The sequence below is a fragment of the Pelodiscus sinensis genome, chromosome 16 (assembly GCF_052426305.1).
Source record: "Pelodiscus sinensis isolate ZL-2025 chromosome 16, ASM5242630v1, whole genome shotgun sequence".
NCBI classification, from domain to species: Eukaryota; Metazoa; Chordata; order Testudines; family Trionychidae; genus Pelodiscus; species Pelodiscus sinensis.
Window position 1 is genome coordinate 2282300 of NC_143067.1, and position 14817 is coordinate 2297116.

Below are 14817 nucleotides of genomic sequence, written 5' to 3' on the forward strand. Positions count from 1 at the left end.
CGGCTAAGTGCTGGGGGCAGCTCAGAGACGGGGCCGAGCCCTGGGCTGCTCCGAGCTGCGCCCCCGGCTCCTGCCGCCTTGGGGACACTGAGGCACAAAGCACGGGGGGTGTTTGCATTAATAACCGCCCCCCCCTCCGCAGCTACTCAGCGCTGCTCCTTCCAACTTTCCTCGCCCCCCCCCCCAGCCTGGGGCGGGGACATGCTAATGAGGGGGCGTCTCCCTCTGCCCCTAGCCATTGGCAGGCGTGGAGCGCTGGAGGGGTGCGGGGGAAGGAGCGGTGACGAGATGCAAATGACGGGGCGGGGTCTGGCGGCCAGGCCCCGCCCCCTGCCCGCTGGGGCTGGTGCGCTCCTGGTTCGCTGCGGGGAGAGGCTGAGCGGATCCCGTAGGGAGAGCCCGCAAATCACTCCTGGTTGAGCAGGGCCGGGAGGGGGGTGGGGGGCGGCGAGAGACTCTCCATCCACGCAGGGCGCTCCCTCCTCTCTTCCCCTGCGTGCGCCGGGCTCCAGCCGCCTGCGCTGCCAGAGGAGGCAGCCGCCGCGCCGGGGCTGGGCGGCAAGAGGCGAAGAAAAGAAAAGAGAGAAAAGGGGGCGGGGGGGGGAGAGAAAAAACTTGTCCCTGGAAAATGCCACTTGGTGCAGCCCAGCCTGCAGCGGCGCCGCTCGAGTCTATTGTGTCCTAACCGGCCGCCCCGGCTCCATCCTCCGCTGTCTCCGGCGTGGGAGCCCCCCGGCCGCCGGCCCCGCGGGAACGGCCCGTGCTGCGCTCGGTCCATGTGGCTTTGACTCCGGCGAGCCGCCTCCGAGCCCGCCTCGCGCCTGGGGGGTTTGTGCCGCGCCGGAGCGGGCGGATCTGGGGCCATTCATGTTTGGGATCCAGGAGAGCATCCAGCGGAGCGGCAGCAGCATGAAGGAGGAGCCGCTCGGCGCCGGGATGAGCGCGGTGCGCACTTGGATGCAGGGGGCCGGCGTCCTGGATGCGAACACGGCGGCTCAGAGGTAGGTTCCCGGCGCCTTCGCTCCCCCGCGGCGGGCGGCCAGGGCAGCGCTGAGTTCCGCGGGGACGGGACCAGGGGACAGCGCCCCCCCCGGACTCACTTCTGGGGTTTGCCAGGGCGGCGTGTGCCCCACGGATGGATTCGGGGGAGATTTCTCTGCCCCCCCCCCCCAAGTAACTGGGAGTTTTACCTGGACTGCGCTGCCCAGACCTCCGGCTTCTCCCCGGCCCGCACGTGGCTGCAGAACGGACCCAGGCCGGCTCGGGCCGTCCAGGGTCACTTTCCTGAACAGAAGCGATATGGGCTTTGCAAGGCTCATTAATTTCTGCTGCCCCCCCAGTTACCCTCCCTCCCCCCCCCCCCCCCGTGCCCGGAGCGGTGAGTTTTGCCAAGGTGGATTCGAACTGCGCCTCTTGAGCGGCGCCAGGAGAAACCAACAAGCACCAGCGAGTCGAGCAAAGCTTGGTCCGGGCGCGATTTTATTCCAAGGGTCCCTTTACACCCCCTCCAGGCGCTCTTGAATTCTTATCATTCGCCCCCCCCCCCCCGGGAAGCAGAACATGCAGCCGGGGCCAGCGAGACAGCATCAGCCTGCAAGTGGGTCGTTGACATCTTCTGGTCTATTTCACCCCCCCCCCCAGTCGGCTCGGAAAGGGAAAGTTCTGGAGGCGCAACCCGAAGGCTGAAATATTTAAAGTTCGCTCCTCCGGCAGCTTGGGGCTGTTTACCATGAATCAAGAGTGTTTATCGCTCGAGCTGACGGAGGAGGCACATGGGCCGATTTCACTGACAGCTCTGCCGGGAGCTGGGGAACTGGCAGACTCGCCCGCTTCGCACGGAAAGGGGACACGTTCCCCTTCGCTTCGGACGGGGGCAGGGGATGGAGAAAGTTCTGCCCTGGAGTGGCTGGGGACTCGCACCCACCCATGCTCTGGAAATCAGCTGGACCCAGAACCACCAGAGCTGGGGCCGAGACAAGCAGAGCCGGGCTCCGGGCTCCCGGCTCCGTTCGGGTGGCTGCTTGTTTTTGACAAGCGGGGACCTTCCCACCCCACAGATCCTGCTGCAAAACGGGGGCAGAGATAGGGGTGAGGGAGCTTCCCCTGCAATGCACCCCCCTCAGTTTTCATGGCCCCCCTCGCCAGCCTGCTGCTGCACTGGGCTGGGGCAGGGCGCAGAGCCCCCGGGGTGCTGGCGTGGGGGGCCCCGGGCGGCGCTGGGAGGCGACGGGGTCTCTGTCCTGGCTCCCTCTAACCCGGTCTTTCTGGCCGCAGCGGGGTGGGCCTGGCCCGGGCTCACTTCGAGAAGCAGCCCCCCTCCAACCTGCGGAAATCCAACTTCTTCCACTTCGTGCTGGCGCTGTACGACAGGCAGGGGCAGCCGGTGGAGATCGAGCGCACCGCCTTTGTGGGCTTCGTGGAGAAGGACAAAGTAAGTGGCCCACCCGGCTGCTCCCTTCGGCTCCGGGGGGTCCTGGTCCCTCGGCTCCCCTGGGCACGGACCCCGGTGCTCCCGGGGCCGCGTTTTCCAGCTCCCCGAAAGTCCCCCCGAGGGTGGGTCAGGTTTTGAGCAGCGGCAGTCTCTCCCTTTCAACGGGCCCCGATCCTTTTGCCCCTCCGACAAGCGCCCTGCGCCTGGACCCTTTCCAGATCCGCCCCCCCAGAGCCTGGCAGACTCGCCCCCTTCCCCTCCATCGCCCCCAGTCTCCGGACACTGACCACTCCAGCCCCCAAAGCGGGCCCTGGCCGGAGGAAGGTGCCAATTCGGGGTCCCCCCCCAGCTGCATTTGCTGCTTCTCCTTGGCTGCCTCCAAGCTCCCTGGCCGAAGGCGCGGCGGGTGGAGGGGAGAACCCCCACGCGAGACGCGCAACTCGCGCGGGCTAGCGGCGAGGTTAACCCCGGCTCTGTGTCCCCCTCCAACGCAGGAGGCGAACAGCGAAAAGACCAACAACGGGATCCATTACCGGCTGCAGCTGCTCTATAGCAATGGTGAGCCTCCGCGAGCGGGCACGCCGGGGACAGGACCCCCGCCAGGCACTGCCGCGCCCCCTCTCCTAGCCCAAGGCCCGGGACAGCGGGGCGCGCCAGGACCCCCCCCCCCGGTGTCCAGCCCTCTCCGGGCGCCCCTTGGCTTCCCACGCGCGGGTGGGGCTCTCCAAGCGCGCGCTGCCCAGCGGAGCGCAGCCGAGACGTGTTTCCTCTTGGGACGTTTTCCTGCCCCCCAAAAAGTGTTGATTGATCCCCCCTCCCCCAGCCACGCAAAACAAGGCCCGACCGAAGCTTGCGAGAGGGGAAGTTTTAGCACCACGGATGCTCCACGCGGGGCAGGCTGGCTGCTACGTGGGGGGCTTTGGCGTGAAAGGAGCGGGCGTCGGGACCCTTCCCCCCCCCGCCGCTGGAAGATGCCCCGCGGGTGCGCAGGCAAATTCAGCCCCCTCCAGCCGCTTGCTCCTCTTCATTCTCCCTACTCCCTCTTTTTTCAAGGGATAAGGACCGAGCAGGATTTCTACGTGCGCCTCATCGACTCCATGACCAAGCAAGTAAGTCCCCGTGCACGGCGTGGGCTGGGCTGGCGGATCCCAGCCCGCTGGGGCGGGGGTGGGGTGCTAAGTGCCTTTGCTGTTTCTCAAGTTCCCTTTTCGTTCGTTTACACGGGCGCGGTCCGCAGCGGCCACCGGGGCCCCCTGCAGCCCAGTGAGTGGCAGGAGTTTTCGGGGCCCCTTTACTCCTCGCAGCCCCGCGCTGGGCTCCCTCGCAGCCCTAATGTCTCCACCCCAGCCCACCCACCTTTCTCGGGCTGGCGAGTTACGGAGCTGGAGGAGCGTTCGCTCCGTCAGCCCTTTTCTCCGGATGGGGAGGCTGGTCCCGGCCCGTTCTTCCCAGTTCCCTTCTCGGATCCCCTTCCGCCAGCAGCCGCTGGGATTCATCCAGAGCTAAGGTCCCTGGATCACGCTGCACCCTCCCGGAGACAGGGACAATAACGCACCATGCGCTCCGAGCTATCCACACCCGGCGCGGAGCGCAGCGGGCGCAGAGCCCGTGTAAACTGCATCTCTGGCCGGAGGGGAAATCTAACTCCCCAAAGCGCCTCAGCCCCTAGGGTTTGGACTGGCCGGGAGCCACGGGGGGAAGGACTAAAACCAGCCTCCGTGCACACCTGGCTTGGATCCGAGCTCGAAAGATGCATTTGCGACCAGAGACAGGGGGTGTTTGTATTTTACAAAAAATCGGCCGCTTTAATTAGGCGCAGCAGTTTGACAAAATAGACACCCCGCGCTCCATCCTCTACAGGCTTTTTACAGCCCGGGAGTTTGTTTTGCTTTTTTGCTCTAATGACGAGAATGCAAAGAAATAAGCAACCAGACCCTAAGCTCAAAACGCCAGCCGGGCACCGTAGCAAATTTTCAGCCTTTGTTTATTTGCAATTACTTGGTTAGTTGTTTTAAAGGAAGAGTGATTAAACCACGAGTGGTTTTCATTGTGTAAATAGCCACTGAAAATAGGCACGCAGGAGACGTAATGATTTGATACGTTTTACGGGCAAAGATAACTGTTTTTAGTTGTAGGAGAGCCAGCTGTGGGGAAAAAAACCGGATTGAAACTAATTTTAAACATGGCATTTAGTTTCGAGCTCGGGAAGAAAGTGTGTGTATACACCCATAACCCCACAATGTTATTTGTGTGCAAATATAAACGCAATATTTACGTGTACTGATTTTTTGGAAAAAAATTGGTTATTGTTTTTTCAAAACAATTCGCAATCCTAAGTCAAGTATTCTATCCTGCTAATTTGAAAGAGCATTTGTTACAATATATTTCCATTTCAATATATTCAAACGTCCCCTCCTCCCTGGAATTTGCATCTTTTTAATCAGTTAGTGGACTTTTTCCAATTCTATAGGAAAAAAAAGTCTCTGTATTATTTACAAAAGCAAATTAAAATATTAAATGTCTTGCATAGAAGGAAAAAAAAATGCCAGTTCCGGCATGTTCAAATTGCTGTCATATGCTGAGACAGTCTTCCCGTGGCTTGTAGTATGGTTCTTTTTTGACACCAAAATGTAAAGTTGCATGTGCTGAGTTTGTTTTAGAAAACTGTTTTTGATGCTCTCAAAACATCTTTTCCTGCCATTGGAGACTGTCTTTTTTTTGTTTTGTTTTTTGTTTTAAAGAGGAAACTTGGAGTAATTATAATATAGAATTCAACCATGCATCTGATCTGTGTTAAATATACACTTCCAAACCAGAGACTGTATGGATTAAAACAGCACCGGCATGCCCTTTAACAATACATCTTGGAAAGTATTTCCTGTGTCACTCATATTTTTCAGGCTTAGATTGGTTAGAACAAAATCCTTTCTGATACATTAGCTGTTTTTTTAGTTGTTTTGAATCCCATGTGTTGCACTATAGACCATACAAAAAGCATGATCAATGAATATTATCTTTAAACACTGTTCAGATCATTACAGAAATGCAAAGCTATTTCCCCCTCCCCCCCCCCCTGGAACTCAGCTGAAAACAGATCTTTTAATTTATGTAGAACAGCAGAGTCAAAATATTATTTTCTTAACAAAGGCATCTTGCCTATGAAGAGTCCATCCTAAGGCACAGTTTGACCTCTTGCTCTCTCATTATTATCAAGTCATCACAGGGTCTTTTGGGGAGAGAGAGAGAGAGAGAAAAGACAGTTTATTTGTAAAACATATCATGCAGATATAAACCACATTTACAATTAAGGGAAATTGTCTGCTTTTAATTAGTCTTAATATATAAAGCTATTGCAAAATCTCTATTTTATTTTATTTGGGAAGGCACAGGAGGGGTAATACAGTCAGTGTTTAAAATCTGAATTCAGACTAAGGATACAGTGAAATAAAGGGTATTTGTAGGGAAAACTAATTTGCTTTCCTACTAATTGCACTAGTCCTTTACAAAAGGACATATTTATCATTTTTAACAGAAGTTGTGAATAAACATGTCATAATTGAGGCATGTCCTAATATTTATTTCCGAACTGTAAATCTGCGTGTATATTCTTTATTCTGAGTGCAATTGTTTGAGAGGTTTGGTGGTTTTTATTGCAGTCAGTAAAATACTCATTAGCCAGCAAAGAGCAGCATATGACACAGATTTACCCACATGTGACTATATCATTTATATTTTAGCCACAGTGAATTATAGAGGGGATTCTCGAGTAACTTTCAAACCATCTAGCTGTAATTAAATGTTGCAAAGTCTGGTTGAAATACCATTTCTCCAGTTTTTAATGAAAGTTAAATGTATATTGTCAGCCCCCTCAGAGGTGTCGTATTCTAATACAGAAGGCGCAGAACAAATTGGATAATGAAAGCATTACTTTAAACTGAAGCAGTTGCAGGAGCATGCATATTTTCACTGGCAAGAGACTTCATGGTGCTCCTAAATACATGCATGCACACACAGACAGAGACAGACAGACAGATATTCAGTAATTGTGAATGTCGGGTCTGAAATTACAGCTTCTCTGGGGTTTCTGGTGACAACTTAAAAATCCCACAAAAGCAAAACTTTGAGGAGGTTAGATCCCCAGAATATATAAGAAGAGAGCCTCAGATTTTTGTAAAATTGTTTATAACTGATCAGATTAATGAACATTCCTGATGGTGCAGCTGTGAATTGCCCATTTTAGATTACTGTGAATTGTGCAGGATTTTTTTGAATGTCCAGTAAATCAAACCCATGAGCTTCCTCTCTCTATAAGACATTTCTCGTAATTTTAGCAAAAGTTTTACATCCACAATTAAAATAGAAAATAATAGCATTTAGACATCGCCTATTGCAGTAGGGCCCCATTATGCTAGGTGTTGTTGACACACAGCATAACAGGGTCCTGACCCCCTAATGTCTACACTGCAGTAGGGAGTGAGATGACTAGGACAGGGTCTCCAGTCAGCACACTACAAACAGCTCTGTGGACGTTGCAGCTTAGGCAGCAGCTTGGTTTCTCAAGCCTGACACTACACTGCCAATTTTAGCGTGCTTCAGTGCAAGCCCTGCTAACATGCGTCTGTCTTCCCAGGAGCTTGCCTTAAGAGTTCCTAGTCTAAACAGATCAGGCTCCGCTAGTGTTTCTTGAGTGGTTGAATGTTCCACTCCCCCATAGCAGGCCAGAGCTCTGTCATACCCATTGCATGGTGATTCACATGCAGTGGGGAGGTGAATGCATTTTCTGTCATGTGTGGTATTCTAAGGGACCTCGGAGGGGAGCCTGCTGGCAAGGAATTCCTTGAGAATGTTGACACTGACATCCATGGGAGGTAGATCTGGCCCAGTGTGTACATGCGCCGAAATCTGAACATGCTCGTACCTCTCTCACGGGAGTGGCTTCCACCACAGTGTTACCTGGGCAAGGAGTGCAGAACTGGGCTCCAAGTGTGTAGTATCCTGCTCTGTCCAGGTCCTTGGTAGCTTCACCAAAGAAGTGGCAGCCTGACACGTTAATTTCACCCCTTTGGAGGTGTCTTGCTACATTTATAAAATGTATCAATCGTTTCTAAATTGTAAATACTAAACACCACTCCTCCGTTCTTTGGATTCATTGTAGGGAACATTAGTTTTCTAAGGGTAAAAGCATGAAATGTTAATATTGCCTTCATTCAGTTTTCTTTGACATTATCCCAGCATCTCATTTGACATTCCTCCTGCATTCAGAGCCCTGTAGGATCCCAAACTTTATAGCTGCTGCTTTTGGTCAGCTAGCAGCTCCTACTGCTACGGGGCTGGCTGTAACAATGATGCATTTTGAATTTGTCTGCAGTATGTGACGTGTACCCACGCCGATAAAACTGGTGCTTTTAGACAAGACTAAGGATATAGGTATTTAAATGTCCCCCAGTCCTGCAATTGAGTTTCCATAAAGTTTGAATATTTTACTATTAGGAAACATGTAGGAACTAAATCGTAAATATTTCCCTGTTCCCTTCCCTTTATTTCATCTGTTCATGCACATAGAGATCCGGTGAACAGAAATAAGGCTAAGAAATCTGAGATATTGCAAGTCAAGTCCACTATCCAGAGTCCTACTAAGTCCTTCGTTTAGGCCTTACGCACTTTGTTTGTTTTGATTTTTTTTGTCCAGTTCTTTAAACTCTAGTTCCAAGTGTGTTTTTTTTTCCTGTGGATTGCTTGATCACATCCTGCAGATATTTGACCAGCTCTCCCTTTGGTGCCCTAACCAGATTCTTCGTTGGCAGTCACGCATTTGTGTAAAGAAACCGTTATCAATGCATTCCAAAAAGACTCGGTAGAGTAACAGGGATGCAGCAAAAACACGAAACAAAACATCCCCCCCTCCCCGATAGGGCAAGATGACACCGTGCCCAATTTTTGCAGCTTTCGTATTCCTTTGGTAACATGTCAAAAGCGCAGGTGATTCTAATTTTCTTGTGCAGAAAGGAAGAGAGAAGTTGGGAATTTGCATGCACGACCAGAACCTGTGTTTGGGAAAATGTAAACTCATCACAGTGGAAAATGTGTTGTTTGGAGTCTGGGGGAGAAAACAAAGCTGAGGATTTTGGAGAGCCTGCTGAAGCCAGATGGCCTAGTGCATTCCCAGTCTGGCAGCCCAACTGCTGCCTCCTGTGTAGCATACAGCCATTTGTTCTGGGATATTTACGCTAGAGCTGTTTCCATGTGAATGTTTGGGAACCATTAAAAATGAACATATTAGGCGAGAGAAATGTATTTAATTTGTATGAATAAGTTACAAAGCTGACTGGCACATCGGAGATGGAGAGAGATTGCATACAATAATGAGATGTTACTGAATTCTAGTTAGAGCTTAACAGAAAGAATTAAATCCACTCTCTTTGGGATCCGGTACTGCATCAGGTATGCAGGCGAAATCCCGACTGGAATCATTGGGAATTTTGCCTGGGTAAGGAGGGCAGAATTAGGTCATTAATGGTTAATCAATCATTCTGAGTCAAAATAATGTATTGCACTCTTATAGCTGACAGCATTTTATATATAGGTGAGATAGCTATAACTCTTTCTGGGAGAAGTCATGGCCCCATTGAAATCAATTGCCAAACTGCCATTGATTTAAATGGGGTCAGAATTTTCCCCGCACCCTGTACATATATGCCCGTGTGGACACATGTATAAATCTCTACATCTCTGCCCAACATTCCTTTTAGTCCCCTCTTTAAGAAGAGCCGCTTTTTAAAAATCTGATTGTTTTTCATTCTCCTTTATTTCAATGAATGAGGCATTTTGTGTTGTGACACATAAATGAAGCATTTAACAGAGCATGGCTTTTGGTACATGCGCTCTCTCTCTCTCTCTTGTAAATCAAGGCTGTGTCATAACCAAATATACTCAATATGATCTCATTCCTTCAGGGTTGTTTCTAATCCTGTTCTGAAAACAGGAGTGCTTGACTGGTAAATTGACACCGGGAGCCATATTTTGCCCTCAGTTAATACTGGCATAAATTTGGATTACTCTTGAGTAGCAGACAGCAAAATCCGGCTCTGTACCGTTCTAGATTATTCCCCACTTATTTCATGGCTCCATCCTGCAGTCTTTACTCTGGCAGCTTTTACCTTTGTTCTTCACGGGGGGTGCTAGACCCTTAATTTGATATTTCTTTTTTCCCTATGGATCTGGTGCCCCTGGAAAAGTGAAGTCTAGGACTGACTGTAGTGTGCCCCGTTTAGTAATTTTCATATTCTGGAAATTAGTGTTCTACAGCTGATACTTCATATTCTTTTTCATTTAATTGAAATCTGTATCTGGCACTATTCTATTATGGGCCAATCTTGCTAGCTCTTTTGCATGAGTAGCTCTTACTCGGTGGACTTCTTGTATGAAGGTTACTCATAGGAGTAAGGTTTTACAAAATGGAAAGTAAAGTTTGAGGCGAATGTTTTGACACAGAGCAAGAAGGAGAACCCCTTCTAAAGTTTCTTCCCATTGTAGGAAATACATTGAATTAAAACTACAATCAAAGTAAAGAAGAAGGGGGAAAAACAAAATATATAACCGTGTATTTCCTTTTGGCGTTCTTTTGCCATGTGATTCCGGTGTGTATTTGCAGACTTATTTTTAGTCCCACACTCACCCCCCCCCCACACACTGATCTAACTTTGTACACAGTAACTTTCACTTTAATTCTTTGTTCAATCTGATCACTGTTTGGCATGATTATGATTATGCCTGAGCTCAAGCTGAATCCTGATACAATAACCCATGCCGCAGCTCAGACGGCACAAATGAAGACGGAAAAAAAAATGTGGGAAAACAAAGATAGTTTTGGCGAAATAATGCCTTTACTTAATGCAAAACTGATTTTTTTTCACAGCAGCACCATTTTAGCGTCTTCCTGTAAAATAATCTGGGTTTGTAGCAGCTGTAAAGATCTGAAACTTTAGCAGTTCCTGTTTCCTTTCCAAAACAAATTGTAGAAATCATTTTTTTTATAACAGCACAGTCTGAGAGTGCGTAGAGTAACAATAGACCCATCGGGTAATCGTTTTATTGTCAGGCCACTGGATGTGTGCTTCATGTAAATGAATGATTCTTCTGCACAAAGAAGCTGGGGAATATAATCTGGGTTTGGGTGAAGTTGAGGCAACTTGTTTGGAAAATAAGTTTCTGATCAATCCCATGTACTCGCAACCAAGAAGACGCCAGAGTCCTCTTTTTTTTTTTCATGTTACTATCGGTATCCCTTCAGGAACAATAGTCAAGTGCAAACAAAGCAAAAATCTAACAGTTAATGCACTGGAAGGCTTAAGAACGTCATGCTTCCGAGCAGAGGATCACTGACGATAAACACAACAGACAAGGTGATTAGGTACCACACTGTTGACTCTGCATGTTCATTATTGCTATTTAGTTAGGTTATTTAAGCAGGTACCTGGAGGTTAAGTAAGCATCGTGGCAGGAAGAAAGGAGAGGAAGAAAAGGAAAAGAGGAAATTAAATTAACTTGTCCTCATTGGTAGTTTTTGGCAGACCTCATCCTGCTCTCGTTGACTTTGGTGGGCACAAGGTTGGCCCATGTTAGCTGAACCCTATTTTTTAAAAATAGCAGGGCTTAACCGTAATGGGCCAAATCCTGATGCCATTTCTTGGGTGAAATTCTTGCTGGCTCATCTTGTGCAATTCTGCATGATGTGAAAGGGCATGCCCAGTGATTTCAGCAGGCGTTTGGCCCATCCGCGGGTGTCAGGAGTGGTCTGGTGCCTCTCTGTGCAGTGACTTGATTTGGGGGTAACTTTTGCTCTCTCCCAGTTTTGCAGTCACATTCTGAGTTGAGCCCCTGGATCGATCGTCTAGTTGAGCTGTTTGTTTCCCTTGCACTTTCCAGACAAAGACGCAGCCCGATTCCCATTCGACACATACAATAAAATAGGGATAGAATCCTAGAACTGGAATCCAGTTCAGTCCCCTGCCCTCACGGCAGGACCAAGCACTGTCTAGACCATCCCTGACAGGTGTCTGTCCAACCTGCTCTTCAATATCTCCAGGGATGGAGATTCCACAACCTCCCCAGGCAACTTATTTCAGCGTTTAACCACCCTGACAGGCAGGAAGTTTTTCCGAATGTCCAGCCCAAACCTCCCTTGCTGCAGTTTCAGCCCATTGCTTCTTGTCCTGTCCTCAGAGGCCATGGAGAACAATTTTTCTGCCTCCCACCTTTTCAGCTTTTTTGTTGCCCAGCAGGTGCAAGCTCTCGGCACAATAATTGGTGCATGGGAATTACTGTTTGAAAAGCTCCCCTCTCCCCCGGTCTGCCTGGTGGTATAATCGACCCTCCCAGCTGAGTGACCTCCACCTTCTCTGGGTTTGCTCCACCCCCTGGGACCGTGTCAAACATTAACAAGTGCAGCCCATCTTTCAACCCCCCTGCGGCTTTCCTGCAGGCTGATTGGAAACGAAGGGCCCAATCCTGCTAGGGGCTGTGACTTCAGTGGGCGTTGACTCCCGTAAGGACGGGAGGGCTGGGCTTGTGGGACCAGGCTTCTGACAAGTGCTGAATGTCAGCACTGGCAGCAGCCTTGACGAGTTTGTGAACTGACGGGAGATGGGTCCAGAGACCTGTGGGGAAGTGCCACACCTGCTGGAGTGACCGCCAGTGGAATGCTGGGAAACGGAGTATTTCACGTCTTTCTAGTTCTCCTCGCAGCAAAACCACACTGGTGCTTGCTTTGAAGGGAAACATACTACAACTGGAGCAATGCAATGGAAATGAGCCTGGATCTTATGCAAGGACAACACAGAGCAATCCCGGATATTATTTGTGGAATTGCTCAATCATGACTGGGGTGGAGAAAGGGAATAAAGAAAAGTTATTGACTTGTTCCCAGAATATAAGAACTAGGAGTCACCAAAAGAAATGAATAGGTAGCAGTTTTAAAACACACAGAAGGAAGTTTTTCTTCATGCAGCCGCACGGTCAACCTGTGGAACTCCTTGCCAGAGGAGGTTGTGGAGGCCAGGACTTTAACAGGGTTCAAAAAAGAGCTAGATAGATTCATGGAGGTTAAGTCCATCAATGCTTATTAACCAGGGTGGGTAGGAATGGTGTCTCTCGCCTCTGTGTGTCAGAGGCTGGGAATGGGTGACTGGGGAGGGAATCACGGGATGTTTCCTGGTTGCATTCACTCGCTCTGGAGCACCTGGCACTGGCCACTGTGGGCAGACAGGACGCTGGGCTGGATGGACCTTTGGTCTGACCCCGCCTGGCTGCGCTTATATTCTAATGCGTGTTGTTAATATTACACACAACTGGTGCGTAAGATGCATGGCTCTGTGTAGGAAGGCTCTTATCGATGTCAATGGGAGAGATTTTTGAACGCAAACCAGTCGATCATTATCTCTTTTTATCATCTATTAAGAGGCCTCAATTTGTTACTTCTTATCGGTTTCCATATTTCCATTTTCATGTTACCTTGCACCAGAAGAGACTTTTATTTACCGCCATTATTTTATTGCTGATTTCAGGGACTTCATCATGTGTTGCTCAGTTGCATTTTCTGTACCTTTCATTTAACTGGGTCAGAAATATATGGGGGCAGTTTGTACGAAGCAAACCTGTTTCCTCTCCGAGCATCCGCGTGAGGGTCTACTAGCTGAATTGACCAGCGACATGAAGGTTCCCCGGGTATCCATGCTCTATTGCACTAGTACAAGTAAAGGTTACCGAGGAATGGGAGAGCGCTTCTGAAGGGCGTATTGACTCCTCCGGCGGGGTCCCTGGGAAAGGCGGTTCTGGATCCATGCTGTCCACCTCGCAGAATTTCCACCTGAGATTTTCTTGCGTTAACTGAATTGCATTTGTGACAAAATGAGGGAGGGCACAGGTCTCCTCACCCCCAGTCTAGTGCACTACCCACTAGGCAACACTGCCAGGCCTGAGGAACTGTACTGCAACCCCTGTGGCTCCCAGGCTGTCCTCAGCTGGGTGGGACCCTCCGTCTCTGCTGTTCCCTCATTACCTTTCCCGGGGGAGAGTTGCTTCTCTTCCCCTAGGCGCCACAGAGCGTTGGCCCCACATGGCGGCCATGATAAGACTTCTCTGGGAACCTGGGAGGGGCAGACCCTTCTGGGTGTGGGTGGTGGGGACTTAGGGGCTTTGGAAAATGTCACCCCAAGGGACGTAGGAGCCTAAATCCCTTTGGACATTCTGTAGGAGCTTTTGGAAGTGTTATCCAGCGCCCATGTGCACGTTCATTGGCTCCCCCGCAGGGAGCCGTGCGCGGGGTGCTGGCAGCAACGGGCGGGGTTGTGCCGTGTCTGGGTGACATTGTGAGACGGCGCTGACCTAGTTTAAACGTTTTCTAGGGCAAGCCAATAGCGATAGATCATCCCTTCTTGCTACCAGCTGCAGAGGCAGCGCTGCTGCTGCTCTGGGCACACTCCTTGCTGCCAAGCAGGTAGAAACCCTTCCTAAGTCCGCTCTGTGCGCTCAGCCTGGCCTCCAGTGCCAGCCCATTTCCAGCCCCCCTTTGCCCAGGTGCCCTTGGTGCGTGTGTTTCAGAGGGAGACCCTGGGTTAGAGGGGGCCTGTCGTATTCCCAGCACTTTGGCTTTGCCTGCCAGCTCCGCTCAGCTTCCTGTGTCCAGGCCTCCGTGTTTTATTCTCACCCACTCCCTAGTGGGCTTCACACTCAATGAGCCTGATTTTCATCTCGTTTTTGCCTCTGTCAAGCCACCAAGCATTGTGGGGCGGGAGTGAGAATCCATCAGACCCCAAGCTTTGCAGTAGCTAGTAGGAAAAGTGTACGGGCAAGGCCACATGCTTGCTTTTGGAATTAAAAATGCATGAGGCGTGTGTGTTTAGAATAGGCCCGAAGTTGCTATCAGCCCTTTTGGCTCGTGTGTGTGTGTGTGTGTGTGTGTGTGTGTTGAGAATAGGCCTGAAGTTGCTATCAGCCCTTTTGGCTCGTGTGTGTGTGTGTGTGTGTGTGTGTGTGTGTGTGTGTGTGTGTTTAGAATAGGCCCAAAGTTGCTATCCACTCGGGTTGCCAGATGGTTTCAACAAAAATACACGACACTGATATTACATCACAATCTGCATTACATCTTATTTAGAAAACACCAGACATTTCTATTTTCTCATTTATATTTTCTCAATTTGTTTCCCGAACAGAAAGCTCAAATACTGGACTGTCTGGTTCAAAACCAGACACCTGGCAACCCTACTGTCAGCCCTTTTGGCTTGTGTGTGTGTGTGTGTGTGTTTAGAATAGGCCTGAAATTGCTATCAGTCCTTTTGGCTTGTGGGTCTACATTTCATTCTGAACTAAAAGGAAATCGGTGGTTGTCT

At 50.1% G+C, this 14817-nt stretch overlaps 1 protein-coding gene across 8 annotated transcripts in view; it reads left to right on the forward strand.

Annotated features, from left to right (window-relative positions):
* The first annotated feature begins 360 nt into the window (after positions 1-360).
* Positions 361-14817, forward strand: part of EBF1 (EBF transcription factor 1) — a 347143-nt gene continuing 332686 nt past the window's right edge. For 5 of the 8 annotated variants that reach the window (XM_075900634.2, XM_075900635.2, XM_075900636.2 and 2 more), the window contains exons 1-4: positions 361-1001; positions 2275-2431; positions 2926-2989; positions 3485-3540. In XM_075900634.2, the coding sequence (XP_075756749.1) occupies positions 868-1001; positions 2275-2431; positions 2926-2989; positions 3485-3540 (411 nt within the window). In that variant the 5' untranslated portion in view covers positions 361-867. The remainder of the gene's footprint in view (positions 1002-2274; positions 2432-2925; positions 2990-3484; positions 3541-14817) is intronic. The other 3 variants (XM_075900638.2, XM_075900640.2, XM_075900642.2) reach the window with 1 other exon arrangement.